The sequence below is a fragment of the Sylvia atricapilla genome, chromosome 25 (genome assembly GCF_009819655.1).
Source record: "Sylvia atricapilla isolate bSylAtr1 chromosome 25, bSylAtr1.pri, whole genome shotgun sequence".
Classification (NCBI taxonomy): Eukaryota; Metazoa; Chordata; class Aves; order Passeriformes; family Sylviidae; genus Sylvia; species Sylvia atricapilla.
The window spans coordinates 2,381,225-2,394,974 of NC_089164.1; the positions used below are offsets into that span (position 1 = coordinate 2,381,225).

At 55.9% G+C, this 13,750-nt stretch overlaps 1 protein-coding gene across 7 annotated transcripts in view; it reads right to left on the minus strand.

The window, feature by feature from the left end:
* Positions 1–258: 258 nt before the first annotated feature.
* LOC136371654 (plasma membrane calcium-transporting ATPase 4-like) overlaps positions 259–13,750 on the minus strand; it is a 35,192-nt gene continuing 21,700 nt past the window's right edge. For 2 of the 7 annotated variants that reach the window (XM_066335884.1, XM_066335883.1), the window contains 8 exons: positions 13,603–13,709; positions 11,966–12,157; positions 10,665–10,878; positions 9,319–9,530; positions 8,285–8,392; positions 7,865–8,047; positions 5,970–6,059; positions 259–714 (listed from right to left, as the gene is read on the minus strand). In XM_066335884.1, coding sequence (XP_066191981.1) covers positions 424–714; positions 5,970–6,059; positions 7,865–8,047; positions 8,285–8,392; positions 9,319–9,530; positions 10,665–10,878; positions 11,966–12,157; positions 13,603–13,709 — 1,397 coding nt within the window. In that variant the 3' untranslated portion in view covers positions 259–423. Of the gene's footprint in view, positions 715–5,866; positions 6,060–7,864; positions 8,048–8,284; positions 8,393–9,318; positions 9,531–10,664; positions 10,879–11,965; positions 12,158–13,602; positions 13,710–13,750 lie in introns of all 7 variants that reach the window. The other 5 variants (XM_066335888.1, XM_066335887.1, XM_066335886.1 and 2 more) reach the window with 3 other exon arrangements.

The window sequence follows — 13,750 nt, forward strand, 5'->3', positions numbered from 1 at the left end:
TCTCGGAGAGGAAAGAACCTGGCAGCTTCCCCTGGGTGAGTACCACGGAAAATCAGGGATGGAGATGCACAACTGGAATTTTTTGGTGTTTTTTTTTGGGGGGGGGGGGCTTAGCCTCTCTCCCAACACCCAGCGTGGTGGTACTCTGGTTCCCACTGCTAAAGAACGGTTTAAAAATAAAAATAAAAAAAAGCACAAACTAAAAACAAAAAGAAAAAAAAACAGATCAACACCCCCCACCAACCAAAAAAAAAAACAACTCCCCAAAAACCCCCCAACAAAACCCAGATGATGATACAGGCATGAGCAGTTTGACACGGAGCGTGTGATCAGTTACTGGTGCCGGCATCACACGGCGCCGAGGCGGACGACGACGACGATGATGATGATGAGGAGGAGGGGGAGGAATTCCAAGTTCTAAGGTCAAACAGACGTCTCCAGGCTGTGGAAGGGGCTCCCGGGCTCCGGGAAGCTGAACTGGCTGTCCACGGCGTTGTTGTTCCTGTTTCCTGACCCCGCCAGGTTGCCCCCACCTCGCTTTTGGAGTCCGTCGGGCTCGGGCTCGTCTTCGGTGCCGTCAAGGAATGGTGTCCGAGGCTCGTCTTCCTCCAGGATGAACTCCGGGTGAGTCATGAAGTTATGGATGGAGCTTCTGGATTCGGGTTTCTCGAGGCCTTCGTACAGGGAGCTACGGAACGCATTCACCACTTTGATCTGGGCGGCGCGGGCAAAGAAAAAACAGGGGTCAGTCGGGGCTGCCACAGGGCAAAGGCTCGAGGGAGGAAGTGGAAAGAAATGATGGAAGAACGAACCATCCAACGACAAAAAAAACAGACCAAAAAAAAAAAATCCAAAACAAAACCAAAACGAAACAAAAAAAATCAACAGCACGACCACAGGCAACAAAACCACCACTGAACAGACAGCTCGGTCCAAAAATAAAAATAAAAATGAGACATCTACGGTGAATTGGGGTCAGAGTCAGGCACTACGGGGGTGGTGGGAACCCACCGGCTACGGGGCGGCCTCACAAGCTGCAAGAAAAGACACGGGACGACTCAAACCCACCACCCCAACACCACCACGGTCTGCGCGGACGGATGGAAGCCGAAATGCGTTAATTAGTCGCTCGTTAAATCCGTGGGGGTGTCGTGTGTGTGTGTGTTTCTCTGTGTGTGTGTGCTCATGGACGGACACGAGGACAACGAGGTGGGGGAACTGGGGCTCCAGAAGGAGGTGGGTTAGGCAAACAGCGGGGGAAAACTACTGCAGGGGAGCCCTGGCTGGGGTCGGGCAGGGTCCTTCCTACACCTCTGGAGAGGATTTGGGGGTTCCCCAAATTTCTCCAGGTTTTTTTTTTGGAGCCCGCGGGATCCAGGTGGGTGCCGTGAGGAGGGAACTGGATCCATGCTTTGGATGGGTTTCCACACACTGCTCGAGCTCTGGAGGCTTCCCTGAGCCTGCAGGAGACCCACTGGTCTCCAAAGGCAGTTCTACTGGCCCAGAAAAACGGGAATTTTTCAGATTCTGTTGGATAATTTAAAAGAATTCCAGCCACGTGCAGAATCCTGGGATACCCCCAGCGGCAGCTCCACTGAAATCCAGGCTCAAGCAGGAGATGCAGAGCCTGGTCTGGAGCATCAGGCAGTTCCACTGACCCAGAAAAATGGGAATCTGAAGGAGCTGGGAACCAGCTCACATTCTGTTGGATAATTTAGAGGAATTCCAGCCACATGCAGAATCCTGGGATACCCCCAGCGGCAGCTCCACTGAAATCCAGACTCAAGCAGGAGTGCAGAGCCTGCTCTGGAGCATCAGGCAGTTCCACTGGCCCAGAAAAATGGGAATTTGATGGAGCTGGGAACCAGCTCACATTCTGTTGGATAATTTAGAGGAATTCCAGCCACATGCAGAATCCTGGGATACCCCCAGCAGCAGCTCCACTGAAATCCAGGCTCAAGCAGGAGATGCAGAGCCTGCTCTGGAGCATCAGGGATGTCACCTCCCCTGCACTGCAAGGGAGAGCTCTGGTGGCTGCCAGTGGATCCCCTGCTCCCTCCACATCAATTCCGGCCTCAAACCTTCCAGCTCACAGGTTTCAGCTCAGGTGGGTGACCAGGGTCATGTCCCAGCTCTGCTGGGGTTTTGGGTTACAGCTCCTCTGGGAAATCTCCTCTCCCATGGAACCACCTCCAGACCCCTGGAGATGTGTCCAGCACCCCTGGGAGCAGCAGGGCAGACTCCCTGCCGCAATTTTAGTTGTTGTGCTCATTCTTCTGCCCCGTGGAAGGAGCTTTGCTCCTCCTCAGCTGCTCCCCAAGCCCTGAGGAACATCCCCTGCCTGCTCCTGCCGTGTCCCTGGGGCTGAAACTGCGGCAGGAAAGGGAGGAGACCCACAGATCCCACCAAAGGGGCAGGGCAGCAGCATCCCTGCGGGAATCCTCCCCAGCTGAGGGAGTGGAGAGAGCAGAGCTGGAGGTGGGAATGATCCAGGAATCCCCTTGGTGGTGAAGGAAACCAGCAGCTGTCTGGTTCTGCCACTTCTGTGGGCTGCAGGGGGAGCAGAGACCTCACCCCAAATCCTGTCCCTTCATTTCAACTGTCCCTGGAATTCACCCCCCAGCACGGCCAAACCCCTCCTGAGGATCTCTGATCCCACAAAACCAGAGCACGGAATTCCTTCCTTGCACCTGCCAAGTTCTCCCTGTCCCCTCTCCACCAGGGATGTCCTTCCAAGTTCGTTTTGCACCTGGCTCAGGATCAGGAGGAATTTCCTGGCTCGGCTCATCCCAGCTGGAAGCAGCCCCAGGAGCTCCTGGCACAGGGCACACATTCTGCTGGAGCACCAAGGGGATGAGCCTGGGCCGGGATCCCCAGTGCTGGAGCACCACTGGCCTGCAAAAATGGGAATTGGAGGGAGCTGGGAACCAGCTGAGAGCTGGATTGGTGCACTGATGACCCTGGATGAATTCAGCTGACGGATAAATTCACCCAGGACAAGGGACACCAGCGAGGACTGATCACCTGTCACTTCAGCAACGACTTGGGAACAGCGAGTCCTGGCCCCTAAAAAACCAACTGGATGAAGGATAATGGATCCAACCAAGCCAGGGACAGCCCAGGGGCCACGAGAGCCACGAGGAGGTGGCCAGGGACATCCCAGGGACCACCAGAGCCACGAGGTGGCCAGGGACAACCCAGGGGCCACCAGAGCCACGAGGAGGTGGCCAAGGACATCCCATGGACCACCAGAGCCACGAGGAGGTGGCCAAGGACATCCCAGGGGCCACCAGAGCCACAAGGAGGTGGCCAGGGACATCCCAGGGGCCACCAGAGCCACGAGGAGGTGGCATCTACAGGCTCAGTCAGATTTAGGAGCAGCTCTTTGAGCAGAGCTCAGGTGGGAGCAGGAGATCTCCTCTCCCAAGGAATGAGCTCCAGAGCACTGCAGACCTGTCCAGCGCTGCTGGGAGCAGCAGGGAAGGCTGCCTTGGAGCAATTCCAAGGAATCTGTGCTCAGTTTCCTGCCCAGCCCCTCTCAGCCCCCTCCAGGAGCTCCTGCTGCAGCTTCCCTCCGATTTTCCTCCTTTCTCCATCGCCTGCTGCGAGATGAATTCAGCTGTTCCCTCGGCAAAGGAAGGCAACAGCGAGGAAATGTGTTCTGAATGAGCCAGGCAAAGCTGAATTCCCGGCTGGAGCCTCCCCTCCCTCTCTCCCTCCCACCCACGGCTCGGCTCCCGCCTCCTCTCCACCTGGAAACTTCAAATGCCACCTCCACGCTTGGAATTGTGAAACGTGAAACCTCCACGTGCTGGGCGAGCCCCCGCGGGGGAATGACATCCCCTGCCTCTGCCCAACTCCCTGGATCCAGGGCAGAATTCCTGCAAAACCTGAGCATCGTTCCCCACAACCTCTGCAGCAATTCCAGGAGGGACACAGCCAAGTCCAGCCCTGGAAAAACTCATCCGCGGGAGAGAGAGGACACCACGGATCTGCGTGGAGGGAAGAGGAGAGAGGGAAGCAGCAGAGGGGAAACAAGAGAAATCCAGGCAAGAAAACAGCGGGAAGGTTTGGAGACCTGGGGTTAGCTCCTGGTGGGAAGTTTTGCACGGCTTTTCTAGCCCCTCGCTGCAACAACGGGGAAAACATGGATCCACAAACTGCAAAGAAGCTGCATTTTGGGTCTCATTCCCCACCCTCCTCCTCCAATCCCTCTGCTCTGAGCCCCTCCAAGCAGATTTTATCCCGTTGGAAAACGCTGGAGGGTGTTTTTCCCCAGCTGCAGGCAGCAGCAGGAGGCAGCTGTGCTGCTCCAGAATCGCTGGGGTTAAACTCAATCAGCTGCCAGCCCTCAGAGTCAGCTAAACAGAGAGAAAACAAAATTATCCCAAATTCTCTCTCCTCCCCCACAGTGCATAAACAGCGGAGCCTGAAAGCTCTCCAGAAAGCCGCCGAGGGTATTTCTCTAATCAGAGGAGAACGGGGATAAGTGACTGTGCAATAAAAAAGCCAATTATCCAGCAGAGACACGTTCCCTGCTCCCAGCCTGCAGACAGAACCCACGGCCACGTGCTCACCAGCCCCAACAACCAACACTCAGAGGGGCCTGACATCACACAGGGCCTTTTTTGGGGGGTCTGGAAACCCAGGATCCGGCATTCCTGTTGAGATCCAGCAGGAATGAGGTTTCCATGCCCATTCCCATGCACAGCTGTGTGTCTGCACACACTGGGATCCAGCATGGGCAGAGAAGCCCATGATGAACACAAAGAGGGAGTTTTTAGGGTCTGGAAACCCAGTGCCAGATCCAGGATCCAGCATTCCCACCAGGATCCAGCAGGAATTGTTTTCCATGCCCGTTTCCATGCAGAGCAATGTCTGCACACACTGGGATCCAGCATGGGCAGAGAAGCCCATGATGAACACAAAGAGGGCGTTTTTAGGGTCTGGAAACCCAGTGCCAGATCCAGGATCCAGAATTCCCACCGGGATCCAGCAGGAACTGTTTTCCATGCCCGTTTCCATGCAGAGCAATGTCTGCACACCCCAGAATCCAGAGTGTGCAGAGCAAGGTGGGCACTGAGGATCCTCTGGCTGCCCTGGGCACAGACAGAGCCCCGAGGATGTCCCCAGAGTGCCCCAGGGGTGTCCCCACAGAGCCCCAGGGGTGTCCCCAGGGCAGCACAGGGATGGCTCAGCTTTGTCCCCAGGCCATGCAAGTCCCCAGGTGGGGCCAGAGAAGGGGACAGCAGCCCCGAGGTGTCACCAGCTGAGCCACGGGCAGGGCTGTCCACAGGCAGCACCCAGGGCAGGAGCAAATCCTGCCTGTCCCTCCTCCCCGAGGCTCAGCCAGCCCTGGGGACAGTCCCAGCTGCCACTCTGCCTCCAGAAGACATTCAAGCCAGACCTCTGCCCATCCCTGGGGCGTGCCAGGGCCGGGCAGTGGGAAGAACCAGCAGGATTTGGGCTCAGCCTTGCCCTTCTCCCAGCAATGCTCATGAACTTGGGGTTTTTTTTTGTGTTTTGTTTTTGAGGAAGAGCCGCCAATTTTTGCCCGCCCTCAGGAGGGTGGGCTCAAACACCAGCCCTGCAAAGGAGGAGAAGAGGTAAAACTGGAGGAAGCAACGAGGAACTGGGAGGTGGTGGCGGGAGGTGGGGGGGGAAAAAAAGGGACCAGAAAGGTTCATAACTTTGTTAACAGCATCAAAAACTGGGGGTTTTGAACCGTTTCCCGCCCCGTCCTTCAGCTTTGGGACTTGAGTGTGCGAGTCAAGGCTGAGAGGGAGAGAGAACAGGCCGGGTTAGGTGGGTGCAGGTGCTCTCTGTGGTTATTAGAAGTCATGCATTGTAATAGACCATCACTCACTGCCCGCAGGAGGAGATGCAGCAGCAGCAGCAACAGCAGAAGTGGTGGGAGTGGAATTGACGGAGGAAAGAGCTACATGGGTTGGGCTAGAAACATTTTTTACATCGTGGTGCTGGCTCACGATGGAAGGCTGTCTCCTGAGGGCTCCCTGCAAAGAGGAGGCGCCGGTCTGGAATGTGTAAACTACGTCCATCTGCAAAGAACCAGAGAGTGAGATAGCGACGCCCGGCCAGGGACAGGGACAGGGGACAAGGGGACAGGGACAGGGGAGGGAGCAGGGAGGCCGGGCAGACACACAGACAGCAAGGAAGGAGGAGGATGGAGAGGCGAGGAAGAGGAGGAGGAGGAAGAAAAAGGAGAGAGGTCTCCCCCCCACACCACCCCACGCTCCCCGAAACCCCCGTGGGGTTTTGCTGGTGGTGCTGGGGGGGAGCAGAGAGAGCTCTGCCCTTCCCAGGGCGGTGAGAGCAGCAGGGCTGGTCCTCCCACCGGGAAAACAGGGCTGTGGTGGGAGGCCGAGGAAACACCTGGAGAGGGGGGTGTGATCCCGAAAATCTGCAGGAGGAGCAGGGAGAGACAGAGAAGGTGGGCAGAGGTGCGAGTGGGCAGCTGGTGGGAGAGGGCTCCAGCCCTGTGGGGCTTTGGGGACCCTCCACGGGCTCTCCCCTGGCAGCAGGAGGTGTTGCAGCCCCTCTCCCAGCCTCTCAGGGCTGCTGGGGATGCACCACGGTGGTTGTCCTGTGGGTGTGGTGTCCCAAGGCTTGAGGAACCGAGCAGCCACCCAGGGCCACCGTGGCTTTGTGGCTGGGTCGTGCCAGCCCCGTGGCACCTTTTGGGCACCTCCTCCAGCCCCAGCTCTGGCTGTGGAGGTGTTTCACACACGGCTCAGCTCCTGCCCCGCTCTGATGTCCCTCTTTTCCCCTTTTCAGACACCCTGAGCAGGGACAGGAGCCTCCAGTGCTCAGTTCCCTGAAGAGGCTCCAGGAGCATTTCTCATGTGGCAGGAGCTCAGCTGCACACAGGGGAACACCTGGGAAGCTCCAGGTTTGGCCCCAGGGGCACTGCAGCCCTTCAGAGCTCCCAGATTCCCATCTGGGCCACTTCCAGGAGATCCTGGAAGCTCCCAGCACGTTGCTCCTGTGAGGGAAGCACTGGTTACCCCCACAAGAAGCCCCTCGGTGCTCACAGCCAGCTGGAGATCGAGGCTGAGCTTCACCTTGAGGCCATCGAGGTGACACTGTGGAGGTGACAGCTCACAGAGGACAAGGAAAGTTAACTCTGCCCCAAGCCCCTGTCCCCAGGCTGTTTGTTTGTCACAGGAACAGCAAGGAGGGGATGAAAAAAGTGACCCTTTGTGGCTTTGTCCCAGCTCTTCATGGCTGGGGACACCAGGACTGCCCACCGTGGGACAGCTGTGCCCTTTGCTCCAGGGCAATGAGGGGCACAGAGCTCTCCCTGCTTGGTGGGAGCAAAAAAAACCATCCTTTTGGGGATGGGGAAAAAGGTAAAAATCAGGGAAAAAAAAGTTAAGGGAAAACAAACATGTAAAAAGAAGATTGAGAGGTTTTTCTCCCCTTTCTGTGCCGTGGGGCCGAGAGCTCCGGGTGTGGAGCTGGCACAGAGGGGTGACATTCGTGCTGCCAAATCCCTGCTGGGCACATTCCCAGTGGGAACAGCATCCCAGCAGCAGCACAGCACAGCCTGGGCGGGCTCCACAGACCCCTCACAGCCTCCCGTGCCGCTGAGGTGACCATCAGTGCCACATCTGGCCTCCTGCTGACCTGTCTACAGCAGAACCACCTCCCCTCCCTGCCCCCAGCCGTCCCCAAAACTCCAGGATGTCCTGGTTCCCTGGAAAGGCACTGGCAGTGCAGGTGCCTGGGCTGGGAGGTGACGGCACCCTCCGAGCAGCAGCTGTCACCTGTGTGCAGACACAGCCCCTGGAGAGGGAGAGACAGGAGGGGACAGAGAAGGCTGAGCCCCCCCAGGGCTGGGTACCTGTGTCTGGATCCTGTTGAGCCCCCGGAACCAGAGGATCTGTCCCCTCCTCAGCTCCATCTCGGCGTGGTCGATCTCGTCCACGTCCTCGGGCAGCTCCTCCTCGGGGATCTCCTCCTTGGTGATGCCGTGCCCAGCTTCCTTCAGGAACTTCAGGTGGCTCGTGGGCACGGTGCAGATCAGCTGGGGACGTTCAGGGACGTCAGGCCGAGGTCGTGGCAGTGCCACCAGCCCCGGGGAGGACGTCACTGTCACTGTCACTGTCACTGTCACTGGGTGTGCCCCTCGGCAGCAGGGTGGGAATGAGGAGAGGATGAGTGACCTCCTCTCCTCCCTAAACACCTCCCCCAAAGAGCTGCCCCCGAGGAAAACCGGGAAAAACACGGGCAGGGAGGGAGAGATTTTGGGATTGGCCCTTACCTGGCCCCACAGGAGCTCTCCCACCCCGATGAAGATGCACCAGAACCACTGGCTCAGGGTGAGCCCCGAGCAGCTGAAGGGCTTCCCACCAAACTCCACGATGATGATCTGCAGCACAGGAGACAACAGTCACACCCTGGGCAGCTGCCAGGGCGGGGAAAGGTCCCCCTTGGGCCACACTTCTCCCTCTTTCCTGGGATTACAGGAGGAGCAAGGACCTCACACCCAGGCTGGGAATTCTGGGGAGCACCAGAGAGGTGCAAAGATCTCTCATCCAGACTGGAAAATTTATGGGACACCAGAAAGGAGCAGGGACCTCACACCCAGACTGGGAATTTCAGGAGGAAAGGACATCACACCCAGACTGGGAATTTTAAGACCAAGGATCTCACACAAATTTTGTGCAGCTTTTGTGGAATTTTTTTTTTTTTTTTTAATTTTCCTTCCAGAAAGGAGCAAGGACCTCACATTCAGGCTGGGAATTTTGTGGAACACAAGAAAAAAGCAGGGACCTCACGTCCAGGCTGGGAATTCTGTGGGAGCACCAGAGAGGTGCAAAGGTCTCTCATCCAGACTGGAAAATTTATGGGACACCAGAAAGGAGCAGGGACCTCACACCCAGACTGGGAATTTCAGGAGAAAGGACCTCACACCCAGGCCGGGAATTTTAGGAGCAAGAACCTCACATCCAGGCTAGGAATTTTCTGGAACACCAGAGAAGAGCAGGGACCTCACACCCAGACTGGGAATTTTAGGAGGAAGGACCTCACACAAATTTTGTGGAACTTTTGTAGAATTTTTTTTTGGAATTTTCCTTCCAGAAAGGAGCAGGGACCTCACACCCAGACCAGGAACTCCACGAACCACCAAATTCCCCTCCCACCACTCTCTACCCCCCAAATCACACAACATTTTGCTCTGGCAGAGATTCACACCCCATCCAGGGACACCCAACCCTGGGCTGCCTCCTGTGCCACCAACCCCTTGCTGGCAGAGGCCAAGGGGACAGAGCAGGGGACACCCTGGTGGCTCACCTGGGCAGCGAAGGTGCCCAGCACCACGGTGCAGAAGATGGGGTTGCGGTAGATGGCCTCGAAGACGTTCCTCTCGCCGTGGATCTTGCGGGCGTTGATCTCGTTGAAGAGCTGCATCATGACGAAGGTGTTGAAGACGATGGTGTAGTGCTCCGTGGGGGGAGAGTGCAGGGGGGCGTTCCGGCCGCTGTCGATGTCGAAAAACTTCTCCCCTGAGCAGGGGAGGGAAAACAAAACAAAACAAAACAAAAAAAAAAGGGGGGTTTGGGGAAAGGGAGAGAGCAGAAGTTGAGGTGCTGCTGCTTTTATTTCTGCTGGGGGAATGGGATTTGGGTGTCTTCACCCTGTGCCAGCCACGCTGAACGCAAATATCCTTAAAAATATATCCTTAACAATGGTGAGGAGCTCCGACTGTGCATCCAGGAGCAAAAAAAAACCACCCTCTCTGGTCACCCCTCTGCTTCCCAGTCATCGCTCACAAGGCTCTGTCCTGCACGAGGGCGCCGAGACAGTGACAACGAGGGTGCCCTTGGTGGGCTGTGGGCAGGGAGGGGACTCTGCCCCTTTTCCTTTTACCTCCCCTTTCCTTTTCTCTTTCCCTTTTCCTTTTCTCTTTCCCTTTTCCTTTCCTCCTTTCTCTTTTTTTTTCTCCTTTTCCTTTTCTCCTTTCCCTTTTATTCCTTCTCCTCTTCCTTTTCCCCTTTCCTTTTCCTTTTCTCCTTTCCCTTTTTTCCTTCTCCTCTTCCTTTTCCCCTTTCCTTTTCCTTTTCTCCTTTCCCTTTTTTCCTTCTCCTCTTCCTTTTCCCCTTTCCTTTTCCTTTTCTCCTTTCCTTTCCTTTCCTTTCCTTTCCTTTCCTTTCCTTTCCTTTCCTTTCCTTTCCTTTCCTTTCCTTTCCTTTCCTTTTCCTTTCCTTTCCTTTCCTTTCCTTTCCTTTCCTTTCCTTTCCTTTCCTTTCCTTTCCTTTCCTTTCCTTTCCTTTCCTTTCCTTTCCTTTCCTTTTCTTTTCTCTTTTTTGCCCTTTTCCTTTCCTTTCCTTTCCTTTCATTTCAATTCTTTTCCTTTCCTTTCCTTTCCTTTTCCTTTCCTTTCCTTTCCTTTCCTTTCCTTTCCTTTCCTTTCCTTTCCTTTCCTTTCCTTTCCCTTTCCTTTCCTTTCCTTTCCTTTCCTTTCCCTTCCCTTCCCTTCCCTTCCCTTCCCTTCCCTTCCCTTCCCTTCCCTTCCCTTCCCTTCCCTTCCCTTCCCTTCCCTTCCCTTCCCTTCCCCTCCCTTTCATTTCCTCCTTTCCCTTTCCTTTCTTTCCTTTCCTCCTTCCCCTCCCCATTATCCTCCCTGTCCTGGGGCTCACCGGCGAAGAGCAGAGTGAAGATGATGGTGAGCTGGTAGACGGCGTGGCCCAGGATGTTTTTCATCATGGTGCGGGAGATGAGCGGCTTGTTGCGGCCGTAGGGTTTGCGCAGCAGCAGCGACTCTGACGGCGGCTCCGTGGCCAGCGCCAGCGAGGCGAAGGTGTCCATGATCAGGTTCACCCAGAGCATCTGCACGGCCTTCAGCGGGGAGTCCTGATGGAGGGGGAAATGTCACCAAAATCGACCTTTTTTACCGTCTTTGTTTCATTCTGGTCATGAAAACCTCTCCAGAATAGCTCTTGGGTATTTTAACACCTTGTGAAAACAGCCCTCAAACATTTCTGCTTTGCTCCAAAGCCCCTGCACGGCCTTCAGGGGACAGTCCTGATGGAGGGGTAAATGTCACGTCACCAAAATCGACCTTTTTTACCCTCTTTGTTCCTGAAAACCTCTCCAGAATTGCTCTTGGTTATTTAACACCTGAGTGATGCAGGCGCCAGTGAAGGCCACAGTGATGGCCACCACCGTGTCCCACCCACCCAGGGGACACTTCCAGGTGTCCCACCCACCCAAGTGACACCCTCAGGTGTCCCACCTGCCCAGGTGAGCTCACCTGTGTGATGCAGGCACCCATGAAGGCCACAATGACGGCCACCACCACGTCCCACCTGCCCAAGTGAGTCCCCATCATGTCCCACCCGCCCAGGTGACACCTCCAGTTGTCCCACCTGCCCAGGTGAGCTCACCTGCGTGAATGCAGGCACCAGTGACGGCCACAATGACGGCCACCACCGTGTCCCACCCACCCAGGTGACACTTCCAGGTGTCCCACCCACCCAGGTGACACCCCGAGGTGTCCCACATTCCCAGGTGAGCTCACCTGTGTGATGCAGGCACCAGTGATGGCCACAATGACGGCCACCACTATGTCCTACCCACCCAGGTGACACCCCCAGGTGTCTCACATTCCCAGGTGAGCTCACCTGGGTGATGCAGGCACCAGTGACGGCCACAATGACGGCCACCACTATGTCCCACCCACCCAGGTGACACCCCCAGGTGTCTCACATTCCCAGGTGAGCTCACCTGCGTGATGCAGGTGCCGGTGAAGGCCACGATGACAGCCACCACCGTGTCCCACCCACCCAGGTGACACCCTCAGGTGTCCCACCCACCCAGGTGACACTTCCAGCTCACCTGTGTGATGCAGGCACCCATGAAGGCCACGATGACAGCCACCACTATGTCCTACCCACCCAGGTGACACCTCCAGGTGTCCCACCCGCCCAGGTGAGCTCACCTGTGTGATGCAGGCCCCGGTGAAGGCCACGATGACGGCCACCACGTTGACGGTGAGCTGGAACTGCAGGAACTTGGAGATGCTGTCGTAGACGTTGCGGCCCCACATGACGGCCTTGACGATGCTGGTGAAGTTGTCGTCGGTCAGGATGATGTCCGACGCCTCCTTGGCCACGTCCGTGCCAGCGATGCCCTTGGGGACAAAGCCAGGGCTGCCTGAGCCACGGTGCCACCTGCCCCTGCTGCTGCCCAGGGGGAAAGCTTCCCTTCCCAGAGGGAAAACTCATGGAGGTGGTGTGACCTGCCCGGGCAGCGGCAGCAGAGATGCTTCCAGCACGGGCTCTGAGGCAGCCCAGCTTCCCCTGGGAATGTCCTAAATAGAGCCACGGTGCAGAAAAGCTGGGAAAGAGCTCGGAAATGGATGGGAAAGAGACGGGAAAAAGGTAGGGAACAGCTGGGAAATGGCCAGGAAACAGACAGGAAGCAGCTGGAAAAAAAGTTGGGAAACCGCTAGAAAAAAAAGGCGGAAAACAGATGGGAAACTGCTGAGGAGCAGCTGGGAAACAGCTGGAAAAAAAAACAACCAGGAAACAGCCTGGAAACAGCTGGAAAACAGTCAGGAAACAGATTAAAAAAAAAGCCAGGAAACAGCCTGGGAACAGCTGGAAAACAGCTGGGAAAAAGCTGGAAAAAAGCCAGGAAACAGCCCAGAAACAATCAGGAAACAGACTGAAAAAAAAAAAAAGCCAGGAAACAGCCTGGGAAACGGCCTGGAAAACAGCTGGAAAACAGCTGGAAAACAGCTGCCTCCTCATGCCAGGGCATGGCTCCATCCCAGGCTGGGCGTCTCTGCCGGGAGCCCAGCGCAGGGAGAACTCAGCCCCGAGGTTTCTGTCCCTGCAGCAGCTCCCAAAATCCTCCCGCAGCTCCTCCAGAGCCCTGGGCTGCGCTTCCCGGCGCCGGCACAGCGAGGCGCTCACCCCCCAGGAATTCCAGGCAGGAATTCCGAGCTGTGCTTGAGAATGGATTCCTGGATTCCTCAAATTCCCCAGATCCCAACCCCATCACAAACGGGAAATCTCTGCCTTTCCTGCTCGTCCTAAAGGCTCTGGAATTGTGTTTGGATGTTCAATACATTCCTAAAAACAGTTCTCCCTCAAAAAATATATCTGTGATTTGCTCAAAACTCCCTGTGCTGGGTCCCCTCACCCGGCTCCTGCTCACGTCCCTAAAATTAACCCACAGGGAATTTGTTAAAACAACAGTTTTTTTTTCCTTGCTCCTTTCAGACAGGATAAAAAAGCACCAAACTGGAGTTTTCCACCATAAATAAATTCCCAAAGGCTGCTCCAGCACTGTGCCTGGAATTGGGGTGAAGAGCTGCAGGGAAAACCAAATCATGAGGCTCCCAGAGCTCTCCTGGATCCAGGACAGGGAATTCTCAGTCCCTTGCTCTCAGTCTTACACAGCTCACTCAAATCCAACATCCTCAGAAAATTCCTTTTTTGGGGGGTTTTTAAGGCCATCTCAAAGATTTGGAAAAAGAGATTTCCACGCTCTGAGAACAATTCCAGCGGAATACAACTCAATAATCCCATGGAGAAAAGGAAAATAAAACCCAAACCAGGCTGGTCCTACCATGGCAAAGCCAACATCTGCCTTCTTCAGGGCTGGGCCATCGTTGGTGCCGTCCCCTGTCACAGCCACCACCTGCCTCTGGTCACCCACGGTGCTGTCGATGATTCCTGCCACGGAAAAAACGAGGAATTCAGCCCCAAGGGAAGGC